General features: G+C 47.4%; 2 protein-coding genes across 2 annotated transcripts; both read left to right on the top strand.

Moving 5' to 3' along the window:
* Window positions 1–3,197: 3,197 nt before the first annotated feature.
* On the top strand, window positions 3,198–5,535 carry ISF_04788 (PHD finger domain protein; the record flags this gene model as incomplete). Its single annotated transcript, XM_018848393.1, has 5 exons — window positions 3,198–3,332; window positions 3,392–3,486; window positions 3,543–3,663; window positions 3,726–3,824; window positions 3,880–5,535. The coding sequence occupies 5 exons, from the start codon at window positions 3,198–3,200 to the stop codon at window positions 5,533–5,535; spliced, it is 2,106 nt and encodes a 701-aa protein (XP_018704728.1).
* Window positions 5,536–6,671: 1,136 nt separating this feature from the next.
* ISF_04789 (HMG box protein) lies at window positions 6,672–8,084 on the top strand (the record flags this gene model as incomplete). The annotated part of the gene is made up of 2 exons (XM_018848394.1): window positions 6,672–6,872; window positions 6,924–8,084. 2 exons carry the CDS (start codon window positions 6,672–6,674, stop codon window positions 8,082–8,084), a joined length of 1,362 nt encoding a protein of 453 aa, XP_018704729.1.
* Window positions 8,085–16,555: the final 8,471 nt, after the last annotated feature.

The raw sequence follows: 16,555 nt of genomic DNA on the forward strand, positions 1-16,555 counted from the left end.
GGCTCGGACGATTTGAAAGACTGTCAGCCACCAATATGTCATTGTCTGGCGGATCGGCGGTATAAGTATGATCGTAGTGATTATTGCTAGCCCAAAGTCAAACAGATTTGCCGAGCTGCGATGGAAATTTCGCCAATTTGAAGCCAGACGCGCCGCTATCTCGATGTCCAAAAGTATGGTGACAGCAATTTCAGCGCCATCGATAAACTTCTCACGGGATGGCGACATTCGAGCGCTACGGCAAGCTTGGCATATCAACCCAAACACAATTATCAGTGTGAAGAGTGGTTTAGTCTTCGCGACAATGCGTTGCAGGGTTGACCTTTGAGTACGGTCATCAAAATGCGGCTGAGCAAATGACAGATGATCCGAAGTAAACGCGCTTCCCTTGCTCTCCTCTCTGATAACTTGAAAAGAGGAGGTAATCACCGCAATAAGAAGGTTGGTGAGCCAGAGGGTCATAATCATGATGCCAGCGCCGAAGAAAAGCGCAGCTTGCTGGTAATCGGAGGCCATCGTCTTATACATGAGATCCGAAAAGGTATTTGCGCTCATGATGACGAACACTAGCTCCAAAGATTGCAAGATGTTGTCAAAGTTAACTGTGCCATTGGATGGGTTGTTTTGTTGGAGACAAAGGGACCCTCGGGGGCAGATGAATCCTTTGCCTTTTCCGCCACCTGGAACAAGCCCATCCAAAGAATTCGGGGTCCCGATTTTGAGCCAAGGCATGATAGAACCAGTGTCATTATTCAAGTAGCCCCCGCAAAGTTGACCCTCGTTCGTGAATGCAGCTGATAGATTCGTCGGCTGAAGCGGGTCCAGCCAAACGCATTGGCGACTGAAACTAGCCTTGAAACTTTGCACGCCAATGATGGCAAACAGCAGCCAAAAGAAGCATAGAAGGAAGGCAACGCGGACCAGCAAAGGCGCTGCCTTTTTGAGACTGCGGAGTATAATTGCTGTACCATGCGTGAGAGAAAGCAGCCGCAAAATGCGAAGACTACTAAGCATCTTGAAAATGTATAAATGATGCCGACTTTCCAAGCCGGTGATGCCCAAAACAAAGCTTATCCAGAACGCAACAACGGCAATGAAGTCGAGTCTGTTGAATGAATGTCGCAGGAATGCTCGTCGTGCAAGCTGGAAGCGCATCTGAGCTTCCACAGTTCCTGGGCCACCAGGAGGCCCATGCATGAAGGTTGTGAACGATCGCGCGATGGTTGGTTGGTCCGGAGAATCTCGACGAGTACCTTTCACTGACCGTTGGCGCTGGGGCTGAAAGAAGGTTCGATATTGCTCAGAGATAATGGCGCGAACCCCCTTCTTTCGATCGATGGTGCTGTATTCCGCGGCATTCATGACCAACCCAGACACGACAATACGCGCTCCGATCTCCAGTGTGAATACTATGAAAAGAGCCAACATTGCCCAATCCATTATCCGGCCACCGAACCGCTCAGGTCGCCCATGACCTGGTGAAAAAACATCGGGTCCGGACTCGACAGCCAACAAGATGGCTTGAAGAACTATCAATAATAAGATGATTGGCTCCGTGTATGGATTCACAAGCGCATCGCAGAGTCGACGTCGCACTTTGCTCCGATGAGAGAAAAATCCAAGCGAATATCCTTTCAATGGGTTGGCCTGGCTTCCCGGTAGCCGAGGCGGCAACCCCGTAACAGTGCCACGGCCGGTACCTTTCTCGCCTGCCGCGAGACCAATCCGGGGATCGTACGAAGTGTCCATGTGAATTGAGTCGATACCGCCAGCAGTATGATCACGTATGACCCCATCGGATGCTTGAGAGTTTCTTGCCGCCTGTAATGATGCCCGCTGATTGACTGCTACTTCACTCTCTCCACTGATGTTGACGACTCTTTGTGACATAGCTCGTACAATCGAGCCAGCACGCTGAAACGCACCCGACGGAGACGGTGAGCGAGATGTGCGTGCCTCGCCAGGAGCAAGAGTCATACCATAAACGCGGCTGCGACTGCTAGCAAGACTCGGCAGCTTCTGGTCAGACGCTCGCAGCGTCTGCCTCCCTCTCGAGTCATCATTCCCCCAATCGGACGAAGCAGGCAAGCTACTGTGTGGCATCGGCTCGCTTCTATTATTCGCAAACGCTCCGGAAATAGGTTGTGCTTGTGATGTCAGCGGAACATTATCAGACTCCGCATATTCCTGGTGTTGCGCATCGTCGGGATATGTCTGCCTCGCATCGAAGGGGTTTTCGGGAGAAAAGTAGCGCTCATCTCCGTCAGAAAAGTTATGCAATTCAGGTGGAATGGCCATTTGCAACGCCGAATAGTCCATGGGAGACTCGGGTCTCGCATAGGGGCCCATCATGGAAGAAGATCCGAGAGGATCCCAGCTCCTCCCCGCATTGGTAACATCAGAGCTCGGCTGCCGAGAACTTGACGTATCCAGCGATGGATTTTGAAAATGTTCCAGGGTTTGGGCGCGATTTCCACCGCTCCCTCCGTGTGCTTGTATCTCTTGGCTTTGTGTCGAATGGCGCCGGCGCTGTTGGCTGCCTCTGGTGCTCGACAGCTCCATGATCCTCCAGCCTTCCCGCAGTTGTCTGCTATTTTTCCTTTGTCAGTATCATAGCAGAACGACGACGTAGAAGGCTATCTCTAGGAGACGGGAAAGCGTTCAAATATGTAGAGAAGATTCCGGTCGGGTGAGTGGTGACAGACAAGAACTTTCATCCCGACAACAGCATGACACCATGGTAACACATTTCAAACACAGGAGCTGCAGGGAGGCGCTCTCAGCCATATCGAGGCAAAACGCACTGTGAAAGTACAACAAATAATGTGGGTAATTTCACATATAAGTTTGTATTGATACAGTGTTAATATTGCTGGCTCTGTGTAAGCTTCAGGTGATGCGTACCTACCTACGTACCTATGTACATACATAGGTACCTATAGGTACCTACAAGGCTACCTATGTACATATGTACAAGGTACCTACGTGACTACCTACCTGTAGTACCTATGACATCCCCCTGCACATCAATTGGTCCGCTTTTATTGAAGGCTCGCGAAAGTCTAAGAGCTTAAGCTTCATGCTTCAACGCCCTGGCTCCAACAATGCGATACATCTAACGCGCTCGCGCAACTAGGTGCCACGCATGCCACGCCCTCATCGCCTAAAATCCGCCAAATTAACATGCCATCGCAGTCATGGACGGACATTCAGTCAATGCAGTTTCGCCGCTGCTACAACACATTCGGAGCATGTGGGAGTTTGCCAATCTTTGCCAGTGGATATACATCTTCGGCAAAGCCGCAAAAATTGATGAAGGTCTCGAAATCGAAGTGAGTGCGGCAGCCTATACAGTCCCGAGTACGGCGCGTTCTAATCGCATCTTATCCAGGATATCGAAACTGAATGCCTTAAACCCTCTTCAACAATCCTGTCCGGGATCGCGTTGGCCCTTCTCAAACTCGTGTCTTCACATCGCGGTCTGACGTTAGTAGCGCACCCTAGCTTCTCAGGCTGCAGGTTTTCTAATAAAGCTCTTCCAGCTACGAGGTCCTCGATGAACAGCTTCGGAAGGAATACATCTCCAAGTTGCCCGAAGAAAACCCGCTGGGCGATGGTGAAACGATTGTGCGCAGCTTTCGTGATCTTGATACACCGACCAAGGTGCTTATTCAGCCCAATCAAGCTGCGCAATGCAGCAAAGATGCTAACAAATTTGCCCGTAGATTGTTGTTCTTCAGCAGCTTACTCAATGGGTCATGAGTCAGCCTGAGCGATTGCGAGGGAAAATGGAGGAACCCCATGACATTGACCAAACTAGCTGGGTAGGTGATCTATCTTCCCACTAGATCAGAACAAGGAAAGCTTACACCATTGCAGAGAATAGAGCCCTATGGGTGGGATGCTGAAGATCGTACATATTATGTGTTAGACGACAACCGAGTCTACCGCTTATCAGAAATTTCCGAGCAACCGTTGCAGAAGCTGAGGAAACAGAAAACGTATGGTACGAGTCGGCGATCTGGTAGACGTCGACGCACATCCAACACATCAACGACAAAAGATTGCGCTCTAATGGAATCCATGCATACCCAAAGCTCAGAAGTAAAGAGTCGCCTCGGCAGTATGACTTGGGAGTGTGTGGCTGTAACGCTGGATGAGGTGCGACATCTCATCGACAGTCTTCAAACAACCCGAAATGCGAACGAGAAGATACTACGAAAACAGCTTGATATACACTTGTTACCAATACTGGAAAAGCAAGAAGCGTCGAGGAAGAGAAAGGAGGCGCAGCACCAGCGTGAACTATTGAGCCTTGCCAAGATGGCAAATGCAAAGCGTTCCAGCCGGATTGCTGGAAAAATCGAACAGCAAAAGGAAGAAGAGAAGGCGAGAGAAGAATGGGTGAAGGCTCAGAAGGAGCTTGAAAGTCAGCGGCGTGAGCGACAAATGCAGATGAAATTGGAACGAGAGCGAGATTTCAGGATGTTTTCTAGAGAAAGGAGACTAAATGAGAGGGCCGCAAGACGACGTTTACACGAAGAAGAGCTATCTCATTTGTCAGATGGTCACGGCTCTGCTCCGAATGGACGAACTCGAACATCAGACCGGCAGCTACAATCCGAAATCGATCGCAATAAACGGGCGCTTAAGACTTTAGAAGAAGAGGAGGAAGATTGGACTTTTGATTGCGTGTGCGGCTTGTACGGGCAGGTAGACGACGGTGCCCACAGTATTGCTTGTGAAGGATGCAATGTTTGGCAACATAGCAGCTGTGTTGGAATTGCAGAGTCAGAAGCTGACCGTGTCGATTTCCATTTTGTCTGTGGGACCTGCACGCGGCAAAAAGAGGGCGGCGCAGCAATCCGTAAGCCTGTGATCAAATTGAGAGTCAATACCTCAAACGGATCGATGCACCATGAAGCGGATAGCAGAACATTGGGGAAGAGCAACGATGACGAATCAGGAATTGAATCCGGGAAGAGACTTGAGGCTATTGCAAGGGGCGAAAATCCGAAACAAGAAACTGGCGACATCGACTCAACGCTGAAATCTGGACATGGGCCGGGCAAGACTGCGCATGTTGCCTCCGGGGGCGTACTGCCGCTCGCGACGAAAGATGTGCTGCAGGCATCTCCGTCTATCGACAGTGTGCGCGATACCTCTAGCACGGTTATGTCAACCAATTCCGCCGCCTTGCTAACGCACACGACTCAACCAACGGCACCCCAAGAAGTCTGCACAAAAGGATCGCCCGTGACGAACTCAACCAAGTCTTCGTCGGATCAAATTACTCTTACCCCCGTCAATTACACGATAACAGCGGCCCAAGGTAATCTTCGGCATGTGGTAAGGCCACTCACACATTTCGAATCTGGATCTCCTTCGAAGTTGCGGGGTGAGGAACAAAAGAATGGGTTCGCCAGTTCAGCGCTTGTACAGCCAGTTCTAGTGAGCGAGAGTGAACTTCCCGTGCTACGTTCAGAGGTATCGGAAACGTGCACGGATAGACTCGGAGACCTCACTCCAAAATAGATCACCATTGCTCCGGGTTCATCGGCCAGGAATCCGAAGAATGGGTGTTGTGTATATTCAAATTCCCTCCACGCGAGTAGCTTTAGCGAATCGCTCACATGCCCTTTTGGAAAACCTCGCATTTCATCATCTTCTCCCTTCCTGGGCTTTTAACCCTGAGATATCTAGTAGAACGTGTGGCAGGAGTGCAAGCATGAGTATTGGTTCGCAGAGCAGAGAAGCACCATCCTACAACGACTGCAGACTGGCTATTGCACTGGCACGAAGCACGACAAGCGTGCACGAGCACGGAAAGCAAACCGGATGGCACGCCGAATAACTTTCTAGGCGAAGCGGAATTGCAGCGACGTTTCGCCTGGCATCATATGGGGCCAATCACTCAGCTTAGAACAACCCGGGTTGCGTGTGCTTTGAACTGTTATATTTAGTTGGTGATGGTTGAGGATAGCCACGTGGAGAGCAAGGACAATACACAATGAGACTGGGAACTTGTGTGGCTCAACTTCAAGTATCTGCCCTATCAGCGTCTTTGTCTTTCCGTCGCCTTCGTTGTCTTGTTTCCCGCAGTTCGTTGTTCAAGCCAGTTGCGGGCGCAGTTGGCTGGTCCGTGACACCCCCAACTTTGTAAACCAAAGAAACATAGCCACGCAGTGGCAGATGCACTCTTTTTGTGGCATTTTCCGATCCACTCCTAGATCATACTGAGAAGCGTCGGCGGCTCGGTCTGAGGTTCTTTTGACGGCACCGCAAAGACCGACGGCTCGTGCGTGCCCGTCCAACGGTTTGTAATCTTGTAGCAAATGGAAGCAGCGGCCATTTGAGCCATTAACCGCAATATCTTCCGACACTTCAAAAGGAAGTATCTCCCTGCTAATTTCGGGTTTTCTTTTCTTTTTTCCAGAGCATTGAAAACACGACCTACTTTGACAGCCGTTCTCCCGATTGTGGTCTTACCATCTCCAACACCACGGGCAGCTTAATTGCTCTCGATCAACAACAATACAGAATACTTTTTTCAAAATACATGATTTTTTCCTGCTATTATTTTGATATTCATCTATTTCTAGTTGATGTTGTCTTTCTAAGAGGTTCACAATTCTCTCGAAGCTTTCCGTTACAGCATATTTTCCTTCAACATGGACACCGGTCCGAGCTCGATTCAGTCGACTGCGTCCATGAAGACAAGAGAGATACCATCTTATGCTGCCAATCATATTATCCGCAATTCTACATTGGCAGGTGCAGTCTCTAGTCTTACCTCCCGGTCGAGTGGCGGTGGTAATTCCGTGCGGCAACAAGGCAGCTCTGTTGTCCGACCAGCACAGCTCTCCCAGCAGGTATGCCTTTCAGTTGATCCTCTTTGGCTAAACGCTGATTTATTTCCTTAGGTATTTGCTGGTGAATCCTCGGAGTACTTGTCCCTAGATGCGGTCAATTCCATGACGAAAACTTTACATGGCCCAGGCCGAGATGCTAGGAGTCGCAGGAGCCAGAGCAGAGAACGCAGAGTCGACAAGCGGACTCAGAAACCCCCACCATCGGCCTGCCTAACAAAGTCGCTGTCAGAACTTGCAACAGAAGTTGGCGATCAAGGTCGTGACGCTGTCGAGATATTCGCGAGACGCTCGGCTGAGGATCGACGGAAGGAGTACAAGGAAGCTGAGAAAAAGCTCATGGAAGCTCCGAATAAGCCCAAGGCAGCTCCGAAGATAAAGCGGCCGCTTAATGCGTTTATGCTCTATCGAAAAGCCTACCAGGAGGTTGCCAAACTTCAGTGCAGTCGGACCAATCATCAACAAATCTCAACCATTTGCGGAAATTCTTGGAATAGCCTTGAGACCGAGAAACTGAAAAATGAGTTTCAGCGGCTGGCTTCAACCGAGAAGCAGAACCACGAAGAGGCCTTTCCAACCTACAAGTACGACCCAGTGCAGACAAGGAAGCCAAACCATGGTGTCATGGATAATCCCCAAGCTCGCGATTTGAGTGATGGCGGGTCGAGCTGTCCGCCCAGACGAAGTGACAGACGGCGGAGTGCTCGAGGCTCGTCTCGGGCGAGGCAGCCGTTTCCCTCGGAGATGCCTGATCAGTATCAATCTGTGCATGGACTACACTCTCAGCCCTCTGGCAGCGCCTGGGAACAACATCAGGCCCCTCCGTTCCCTGCATGGTATAATTCGCCGCGTGGTGCTGGGCAAAATCCTGCTGCTCCGGCTGTTGATACCTCGTACGCCTGCACCTCGTCGAGCCTGCATTTTCAGCCTTATTCGGCTTTCGTCGACCCATGTCTGGACCCTTCTCTGCGAGTGGATGTTCCGGGCTCACAATATGGGCAGTTCCTCGGTACCAACCAAAACATGCTGCCTGGCTGGATGAATGTCGGCGGTCCTCAGAACACCTCAACGACATTGGTGGCTGACTTGGATATTGCGGGTGCACATGCGGCTTATCTGCAGGGTGCAGAGGGAGACTGGCAGGTCGAGCAACTCGAGGACGGGAGTCACTTCACCGATTGGATGGCGCATGCTGGAAATGGCGAGCATCAGTAGAAAGCCAAGGCTCTTGGTACGGCTTGATGGGGTTTGTGTGGGGCGCTGTGGTTGATGTGGTTGGGGCGTGCTACCTATTGTTTGTCCCGGGGCGTTTCGGTTTGCTTCTATTGTTGCTATTTATGTGTTCATCTCATTTCTTGTCTGCTATCTTTCTGCTTTGTGGGAGGCACCTTTCGGTTTGTGTTAATGCTACTGCTTTTTCATATTTGGATTCATAGTCAAGGCTTGTGGCTAGCCTAGTAGCCGCCTGTGAAACAAGTTCGCGGTACTTGCTTTGTCCAGAGAACTCGAAGCGCATGCCATGTAAATAAGGTCCAAAGCAGGTGGATAGGGAAAAGAAAAAGCCCCCACGGGTCACCCGAGACAATTAAGAACGAGCCTAGGCGAGGACATACACCTGTGACCTGATGAATGTAATCCGTTGTACAAACGACAACTAGCTGAGATACAGGGTAAGTCAGTGTGTACTGGTCCGCCCTGAAGACCATATTAGTCATCGCGTACATGACAGACCTGGTACTTCGTACCTAGGTTGGCTTCCGAGGAATTCGCAAAGCTGCAGACAGACACACAGCTTCAATCATGACCTGGTTATCCCGATCAGTAACAGCCGCAGGACTGCTCCTTCTGGCACATGCGTACGAACTTTTACGCGATCAATCTTTTATTGTCCTAACAAACCATAGATGCTACTCCGCGCAGGAGCACGCGGCTCTCTCCGCAGCGCTCGCGAAACACGCCCTATCGCATCAGCAAACGAGCAGCCCCCTACCGATCGATGTATCCATCGAGGCGATTATAGCGACACTGATTATATGCATTGGACTTGTTTTGGGCTCACAGAACTTGCGCCCGATACAATGGAACGTATGGGCGGGCAAGCTTGAACGGGAAGGTGACGCTGGCTTTCTGGATGGATCCGGGGAGGTTGATAAAGATTTTCGTGGAAGTCCATTCACGTCTCTCCAGAGCCGTCCGGGGTTTGTTGATATCCGCAAACAACGTCATGAATTTGTAGACTGGGTCAAGAGAGACCGTAAATAGCAAAGGGGATCTGATAGTGGCACCAGCCGGGAAATACTCATAGACTGAGAAGGAAGTTTTTTCTCAAGAGGCCCATCTCACAAATGACGCATAGTGCAAAGTCATGAATGTGCGGAGATCAAACGGTGCAAACAGGGGCTATGCTGAACAACACAATAAACGCACAAAGCTACGGCGCGGAAAGTTGCGATACCTGCCGTGATTTGTACTGAAGCTGAACCATGTGTTGGGTCGTACTTCATCCAGGCCGGCGAGTGGCTGCATGTAGGTACATACATAGGTAGTAACTAGATACCCCCACAGGCAGCCGGCCGTATGTACCTACCTATCTGCTCCGGACATGCAAACGGACGATGCTGATCCCTACCACCTACCTCGCCCCGACTGAACAAGACGACGCAGCCGCCGTTACAAGAAGGCAAAGACCAGAGCGAACACAAGTAAAAGATACGCGCCTCAAAGGATCGTGGAAGGCGCTGGACAGTCCCCGGTGGGGAGAACATTACACAATGTCACACTTTGACGAGGCTACGCCATCCCGAGGCAGCCCACGGTTATCAAGCGGCGATATGGGTTTGAGAGCACCACAAAGCAGGAGCTATCAGCCAGCATCGAATAACTGCATGAAAAGAGGAACAGATTCTGCGGCAAGCACGCCATTCTTCGGCTTGAGATCTGCATATCAAAATATGGCAGCAGTCCGTCAGAAGATGTCGGCCGGGTGCGAAGGGAACGTGCAGCATCATGAGGCCGAGGACTTTGATATTCAAGTCACTAATGAGACAATAATGGGCACAACGATAACAGAAGATGGCACGATGGGATGTGCGTTCTTCTCTACCCGAGACAACCGCCTACTCATCGCACAGGATGCGCCACTCGGCGATGTGTCAGTTGTACAGCATTTCCTGGAATATATACAGCCATCCTGCATAATAGTATCGGAGAAGTTTCCGAATAACATGGCCGAAGCTCTCGATGCTTACGTTGACAGCGTATACCAAGGTCAGGACCACGGAAAATCGACGAGCCAAGTCGCAGCTAACGGATGAACAGAACAAGCTGCGCATCCCCACATACTTACGATTGCAAATTCTGAGTTCTCAATGTCAGCTTCCAAAGACCGACTCCTTAGCATCTTCTCGAACATCGATACCGAAAACCGTGCCATATTGCACCCGCCGGAAGGTGTTCAAATCACAGACAGCAATGCAGGAAAGATTCTACCGGACAGTGGATCCTCGGACATACAATATCTGAGACTAGGTGGTATTTTGGGCTCTGGGAATTCTACATCTGTAAGAGCTGTACCCCAAGCACTTGAAACAGAAATGCTAATCGTTAGATCATCTGCGCCGGTGTGGTCGTCGCTGAAGTCAATAAACACAGAGCTGCACAATCGCAGTGCGAACTTGACCTTTACGAAATACGAAACATAGAGTTGTTCCATCTGTCTGAATATTTATATATCAATACCGCTGCACTGTCTAGTTTGGAGATACTACATGGTGAAATACACCCGAATTCACAGATGTGGCATACAACCTCCGGGGTTGCGAATCAAAAAGAAGGACTATCTCTATACGGAATGTTTCATAACTTGGCATCAACTTCACAGGGCCGTGTACAGCTGAAAAGGCTCTTCTTGCGGCCCAGTACAGACGTTTCTACGATCCTGGCAAGACAGCAAACTATCTCAACGCTCCTGAAACCACAGAACTTCGGCGAATTGAAACAGATGGTTCACGCCCTCCGAAAAGTCCCAAATATGAAGGGAATTATATCGAAACTCGGTAAAGGCATCGATTTTACATCAATAGGCCAATCAGTACGCGGTGGACTGTGGGCAGCCCTGGAGAAGTTTAGCAGAAATATTGTTGAGGTTCAAAGGCTTGCCGGCTCATTTATAGAATGCGACTATGCACCTGTTCTGAAAAAGGTAAGGAGACATGCTGGAAGGTCGACATCTGCTGATACATGAACCGAGTCTAGTTTCGCGAGACCGTTGAAGTTGGAGCCATCGTCAGTGTTGGATTACTGGTCGAAAAAACTATCGACTTTGAACAATCTAGGTTGCGTGAGCGCTACTCTATACAAAGCGGAGTTGACACAGATCTCGATCGTCTCAAACGGCGATACGACGGCATGGAAAGTTTCCTGACTAAGGTTGTCGACGACATCATTAAAACGTCCGCTTCGTGGGCCCGACAATATATTAAATCTTGCATCTTTCTACCCCAGCTTGGATTTTTACTAGTCGTTGAGCTGGATGAACTGACCGGGAACGGAAAGTATTCCGGCGAAGGGCAACCGCTTGATATATGGGATAAGATATTTATTGCGGATGGCTCAGTCTGCTATAAAACCAAGCAAATGAAAGTGCTCGATGAAGCCTACGGGGATGTTTATTGCCAAATAGGAGGTGAGACAAGTTTCCAGCGGACCACATCAACAATTAACCGCTTTATAGACAGAGAGGTCGAGTTGTTGCAAAAGCTGGCTGCAAGTGTCTTGGAATACAGCTCTGAGCTGATGCATGCGTCTCAGTTAAGTGGTGAGCTGGATGCAATCCTTGCACTTGCCCTTGGGGCCCAAAAGTATGGATGGAATCAACCGGGAATTGCCAAGAGTGGGAGTTCCCACATCATAGGAGGGCGGCACCCTCTGCACGAGGCATTCATGCAGCACTTCATACCAAACGATTTCGGCGCTCCCAACGATCCAGAAGGGCTAAACCCGGACTCCGGACGTATAATGGTCGTTACAGGACCAAATAATTCTGGGAAGTCTGTCTATTTAAAACAAGTGGCCCTCATTACTTACCTGGCTCACATTGGGAGCTTCGTTCCCGCCGACAAAGCTACCATTGCAATTACCGACAAAATATTGGTGTGCATGCCAGCCCAAGAGAGCGCGTCGTCGAATGAAAGCGCACTCGCTACGGATCTAAGAGAAATGTCACACTCTGCAAAGCAAGCAACAGATAAAAGCTTGGTACTCGTCGATGAATTTGGCAAAGGTACCTGCCCTATCAATGGCGCAGGATTGGCAGCAGGCCTGTTGGATCATTTTGTTTCACTCGGCATCAAACGCTGCCCTCAAATTATCATTGCGACACATTTTCACGAAATATTTGAGTTCGAGTCTTTCGGTACCATCGGATTCTTGAACTTTGCTCACATGAAAGTGGAAATCAACTTGGACAATGGGAAAGAGGAGGACCCGATAGTCTATCTATTCATGCTGCAAAATGGTAGAAGCTCTTCTAGCTTCGGGGAACAATGCGCAACAATGAACGGCGTACCGAGCGTCGTTGTCGACCGTGCAGGAGCGATTTCTTCAATCATTAACCGGGATGAGGATCTTGCAGCCACTTGTGCAGCATTGTCGCATGCGGAACAAGCCCGACTGGAAATCGCGGAAGAAGTCGCAAGAAAGTTCCTATCTTTTGAATTGGGAGATGTGAAGCCAACGGAATCAACTCTGAGAGCCATTGATATACTTGACAGTTTGCTATCGTAAAACTTCTTCGTTTCCCAAGGCGATTAGTTTGCTACTAGGAGAGAAGACAAGCCCGATCTAGCAGATAATCGTACATAGACGTAGTCTATAATTATGTAAAGTTATGCGCATTGCGTGTGTGCTATTGAGGACCCTCGTTAAGCTAGGCTTGACATTGTATTATGGCCACAAGAGAGATGTGGCCTACCTGAATGCAATGGGATTATCGAAACCAACAGCTCCAGAACGCCATTTAGTCAAGGAAATTCTACTCATGTCGTAATATTCGTGAAACTGTGGCAAGGCCATGCATCTACCACACTAGAATCGCGCCTAGAAGCATCACGACTAGAAATGATGACAATCCTGGAGCACCTTTCCTTGCACTTGAATTTTGACCAAAGGATGCACAGGTAGCCGCGCTGAGGGAACCACAAGCTATGGAGCTCAAGCTGGAGCAAATCGAGGTTGCTTGGCTGCTAGGGAAGCTAGCACCGCCACCCGTGACCGTCGTGCCTGTGTTGCCTGGAACTGCCACGGTAACATGATAACCATTGCCGTTTTGAAGCTTTGTCAAGCAGGCGTCATAATTTTCAGAGCATGACTGTACAGCAGAAGAGCAGGAGGCTCTATTGCTAAAAGTAGTGGAGGCGTACGGGAACGGAAAATATGAATTGGAGACGTATGAAATAGAGCCAGCAGGAGCAGTTGGTGCTGAGGTAGGTGCGATTCCAGTACACACAGCACTAGTAGGTAAGAGCAGTATGCTGTTAGCTGGGCTCGTGGGAGTAAACAGATTTAGGAGCTCTGGAGTTCTTACCCTTGGGGGCAGCATGCTGGACTATTATTCGAATCCATGGTGCACAATTGTCCATTTTCGCAGCAAATATCGTTGAAAGCTGGACCCAATGCCGCAGGGCAGTGGTAGGTGTTTGCGGGGCATTCGGCTCGAGGTAGCAGCAACGTCGAGCTGTCGCGAGAGCTGGTTGGCGCTGGCCAGGCCATTATAACATAGATTTTACTGGAACTCGCCGTCGTCGTAGTGTAAAGGAGGCTGGCTTTCCTTCCGGTGGTCGGCAATACAGCGATATATTGAGAGCGGTGAAGCCTCGCACTCAGTGCTCGCTGTGCCTGGCCATAGGGTTGTTGGGTGGGGCAGCTGCATCATGGTGCAGCTGCTGCTCCGTGAAGAAACCCTAGAATAGTAGTGTTAGGAATGTCGTGAACCCACGGAAACTGGTTTTATAGACGAAAAAGATCTGATCATTGATAACTGTATTCATCGATATTTATACCATCCCCCGATATCAACTCTGACAGCGCTTTCCGAGCATTGGTTGGCCCAGCAACGGCGTCTCCCATCTAGAATTTGCCTCGCAAGTGAGCCAAGAGTTGCTGCAGGCGCCCTAACGCTTTGGCCTCGGGACTCCGTGTATCCGCGTGGGATTTGATTGTCTCGATTTCATGTCTCGCCTCATCTACCAGTGAACCCAGACTTCCCCAGACCTCATCTGTGTATGAGCTGAGAACATGGTGCCACTGCTGTAACCAAGTATCATGAGCTAATGTGGTGTCCTCGGTGCCCGTAAGTGACTTCGCTTCATGCGAACCACTGGGGTTTAAAAAGAATTCTGGATTGAAGCCGAGGAGCCGATTCCACGCTGCTTGTGAGATGTTGTTGCTAAATAAAGCTTCTCGAAGGCTAGCGGCCTCCTGCTCTGATAGGATTTCGTCGAACTCCGAGTATATTGGCTCTTCCTCTGGCATACCAAGTAGCTGAACAACGTCTGCGCCATCAGTTGCTGTCTGCTCCCGGAATGAAGGACTCGGCACTGATTGGTCGCTCTGGCAGTTCAGTTGAATCGAGCCTTGCATTTGCGGCGCCGCGTTGAGAAACTGATCGTAATGAGTAGATGCTTGGTCATAAGCCTGGGGCTTATGACGCAGAGAATCCCCAAGACCAGGTGTGCCGTGATGGTGAGCTGAATGAGTGAATTCGGTATCCGCGCCCTGGCTTGCTGAGGCAAGGCCTATGGTTGCCTTGCCGTTGCTGGAGCCCGCAAGTGTTGGCTGCGGTGCGACAGCTGCGTTCAATGCCATTCGGCCAGATGCTTGCAAGCGATCGCCGAATGTGGCCGCTTTCTCTTTGCCTTTGCCCTCTCGGTTCGCCTCCCCCGCCGTTAAACTATCCTGCGGTGCTCGAATTGGATCTGCGTCGGTGCCCGAGTCTTCCATTTGCAGCTATTCGTGTCCGATGATCGAAAAAAAAACAAAAAAAAAAACAAATATGCCACTGAATTAATATATGAGGACAACGTTATGTACAGGCTTTGTTCGTGGGGAAGAGACTTGGGCTTAGAACTATCTTGACAATAGCTATCTAGGTAATGGCGTAAGTTTTTAGTAACTGGTGGGTATACGGTCGCACATTAGCTAAGGCACCACCATTCGTGCAAATGGACAATTCGTCCACATTATACTATGTATAACACACTAAAACACAGGATCTTTAAACGTATATTTCTCTATAAATAGGGATGTAATTAGAATATAGTAGATATATTAATAAATAATTAGTTAATCTATAATCTAAAATATAGAAGTCTCTATCTATAGCTCTATTTATAGAGAAATAGGCGTTAAAGATACTATATTTTAACGCCCTATAGCGCCCTATAGCGCCATATAGCGCCCTATACTAGTCTCTCATAATAGTGTATTATAGTAGATAAAAACGTACTCTATAGTAGCGCCTATACTAAGTATTATAGTGGGTAAAGCCTAGTAATATATAAGGCACTATAGGGTACTATAGAGTACTAAGATATAATATCTTTAAACATTTATACTTATATAAATATAAATATTTCCTAATTATATCTTTATTTATAGAGGAATAAGTGTTTAAAGATACTATATTTTAATATAATAGAGTATAATATAGAGTAAATTAAGAATTTAGTCTATTTATATAAATAATAGTACTTTAGTTAATTAATATATAATTATAATAAATAATATTGATTTATAAGAATAGTTTATTATTTTTTAAACTTTAAAAGTCTAATTTTTATTTTAAAATTTAATATTTTACTTTTTAAAAGTATAATTCTAATTTATTTTAATTTATTTATTATATTATACTAATTAAACTAGTTTATTTATTTAATATCTTTATAAAATTAATAGTAAAAGAAAAACTAAAGTCCTTAAAAGAAAGCCTTTACTTCTATTATAAGTAATTAGTTTTATATTAGTTCTTAGTAGAGTCTAGTATAGGCCCCTCTTTTTATTCTTAGGTTTTTATTTTTAGTTTTATCTCTTCTATTACTTCTTCTCCCCCCTCTCTAATATCTTCTACTTTATTATTACTACTTTCTTTAGTTATATAGAATATATTAGGGTTAGGGTATTCTTAGTTCTCTTTATTATAGAGTATAGAGAGTTATTATAAGAACTAATATCTATTACTACTTATTACTAAAATATAAGATAAAGTTAGTAAAACTAAATAGTTTATAATACTTAACTTAAAAGGAGTTTATAACCTAATATAAATAAAGGAAGACTAAGAGTAAATAATAGCGTTTTAAACTACTAGAGGACACTATAAATACTTAATAATGCCTTTTAGACTTACTAATACACTTATAACTTTTTAAACTATAATTAATAACGTCTTATAGAAATAGTTAGGAGTTTTTATAGTTATATACTTAGATAATATCCTTATTTACTTAAATACACTTAAAGAGTATAAATAATATATCTATAAAATACTATAAACCTTTTAAGATAACCACCTCCTAGTAGAAGGAAAGAAGTATTAATTTTATTAATAAATAGTACACTTCCTAGGATATATACTTATATATAGAGAAGTATATATAAGCCTAGAGAAAATCTAAGTAATTAAAGAATAG

This window comes from Cordyceps fumosorosea, assembly GCF_001636725.1.
Source record: "Cordyceps fumosorosea ARSEF 2679 chromosome Unknown scaffold_10, whole genome shotgun sequence".
NCBI lineage: Eukaryota > Fungi > Ascomycota > Sordariomycetes > Hypocreales > Cordycipitaceae > Cordyceps > Cordyceps fumosorosea.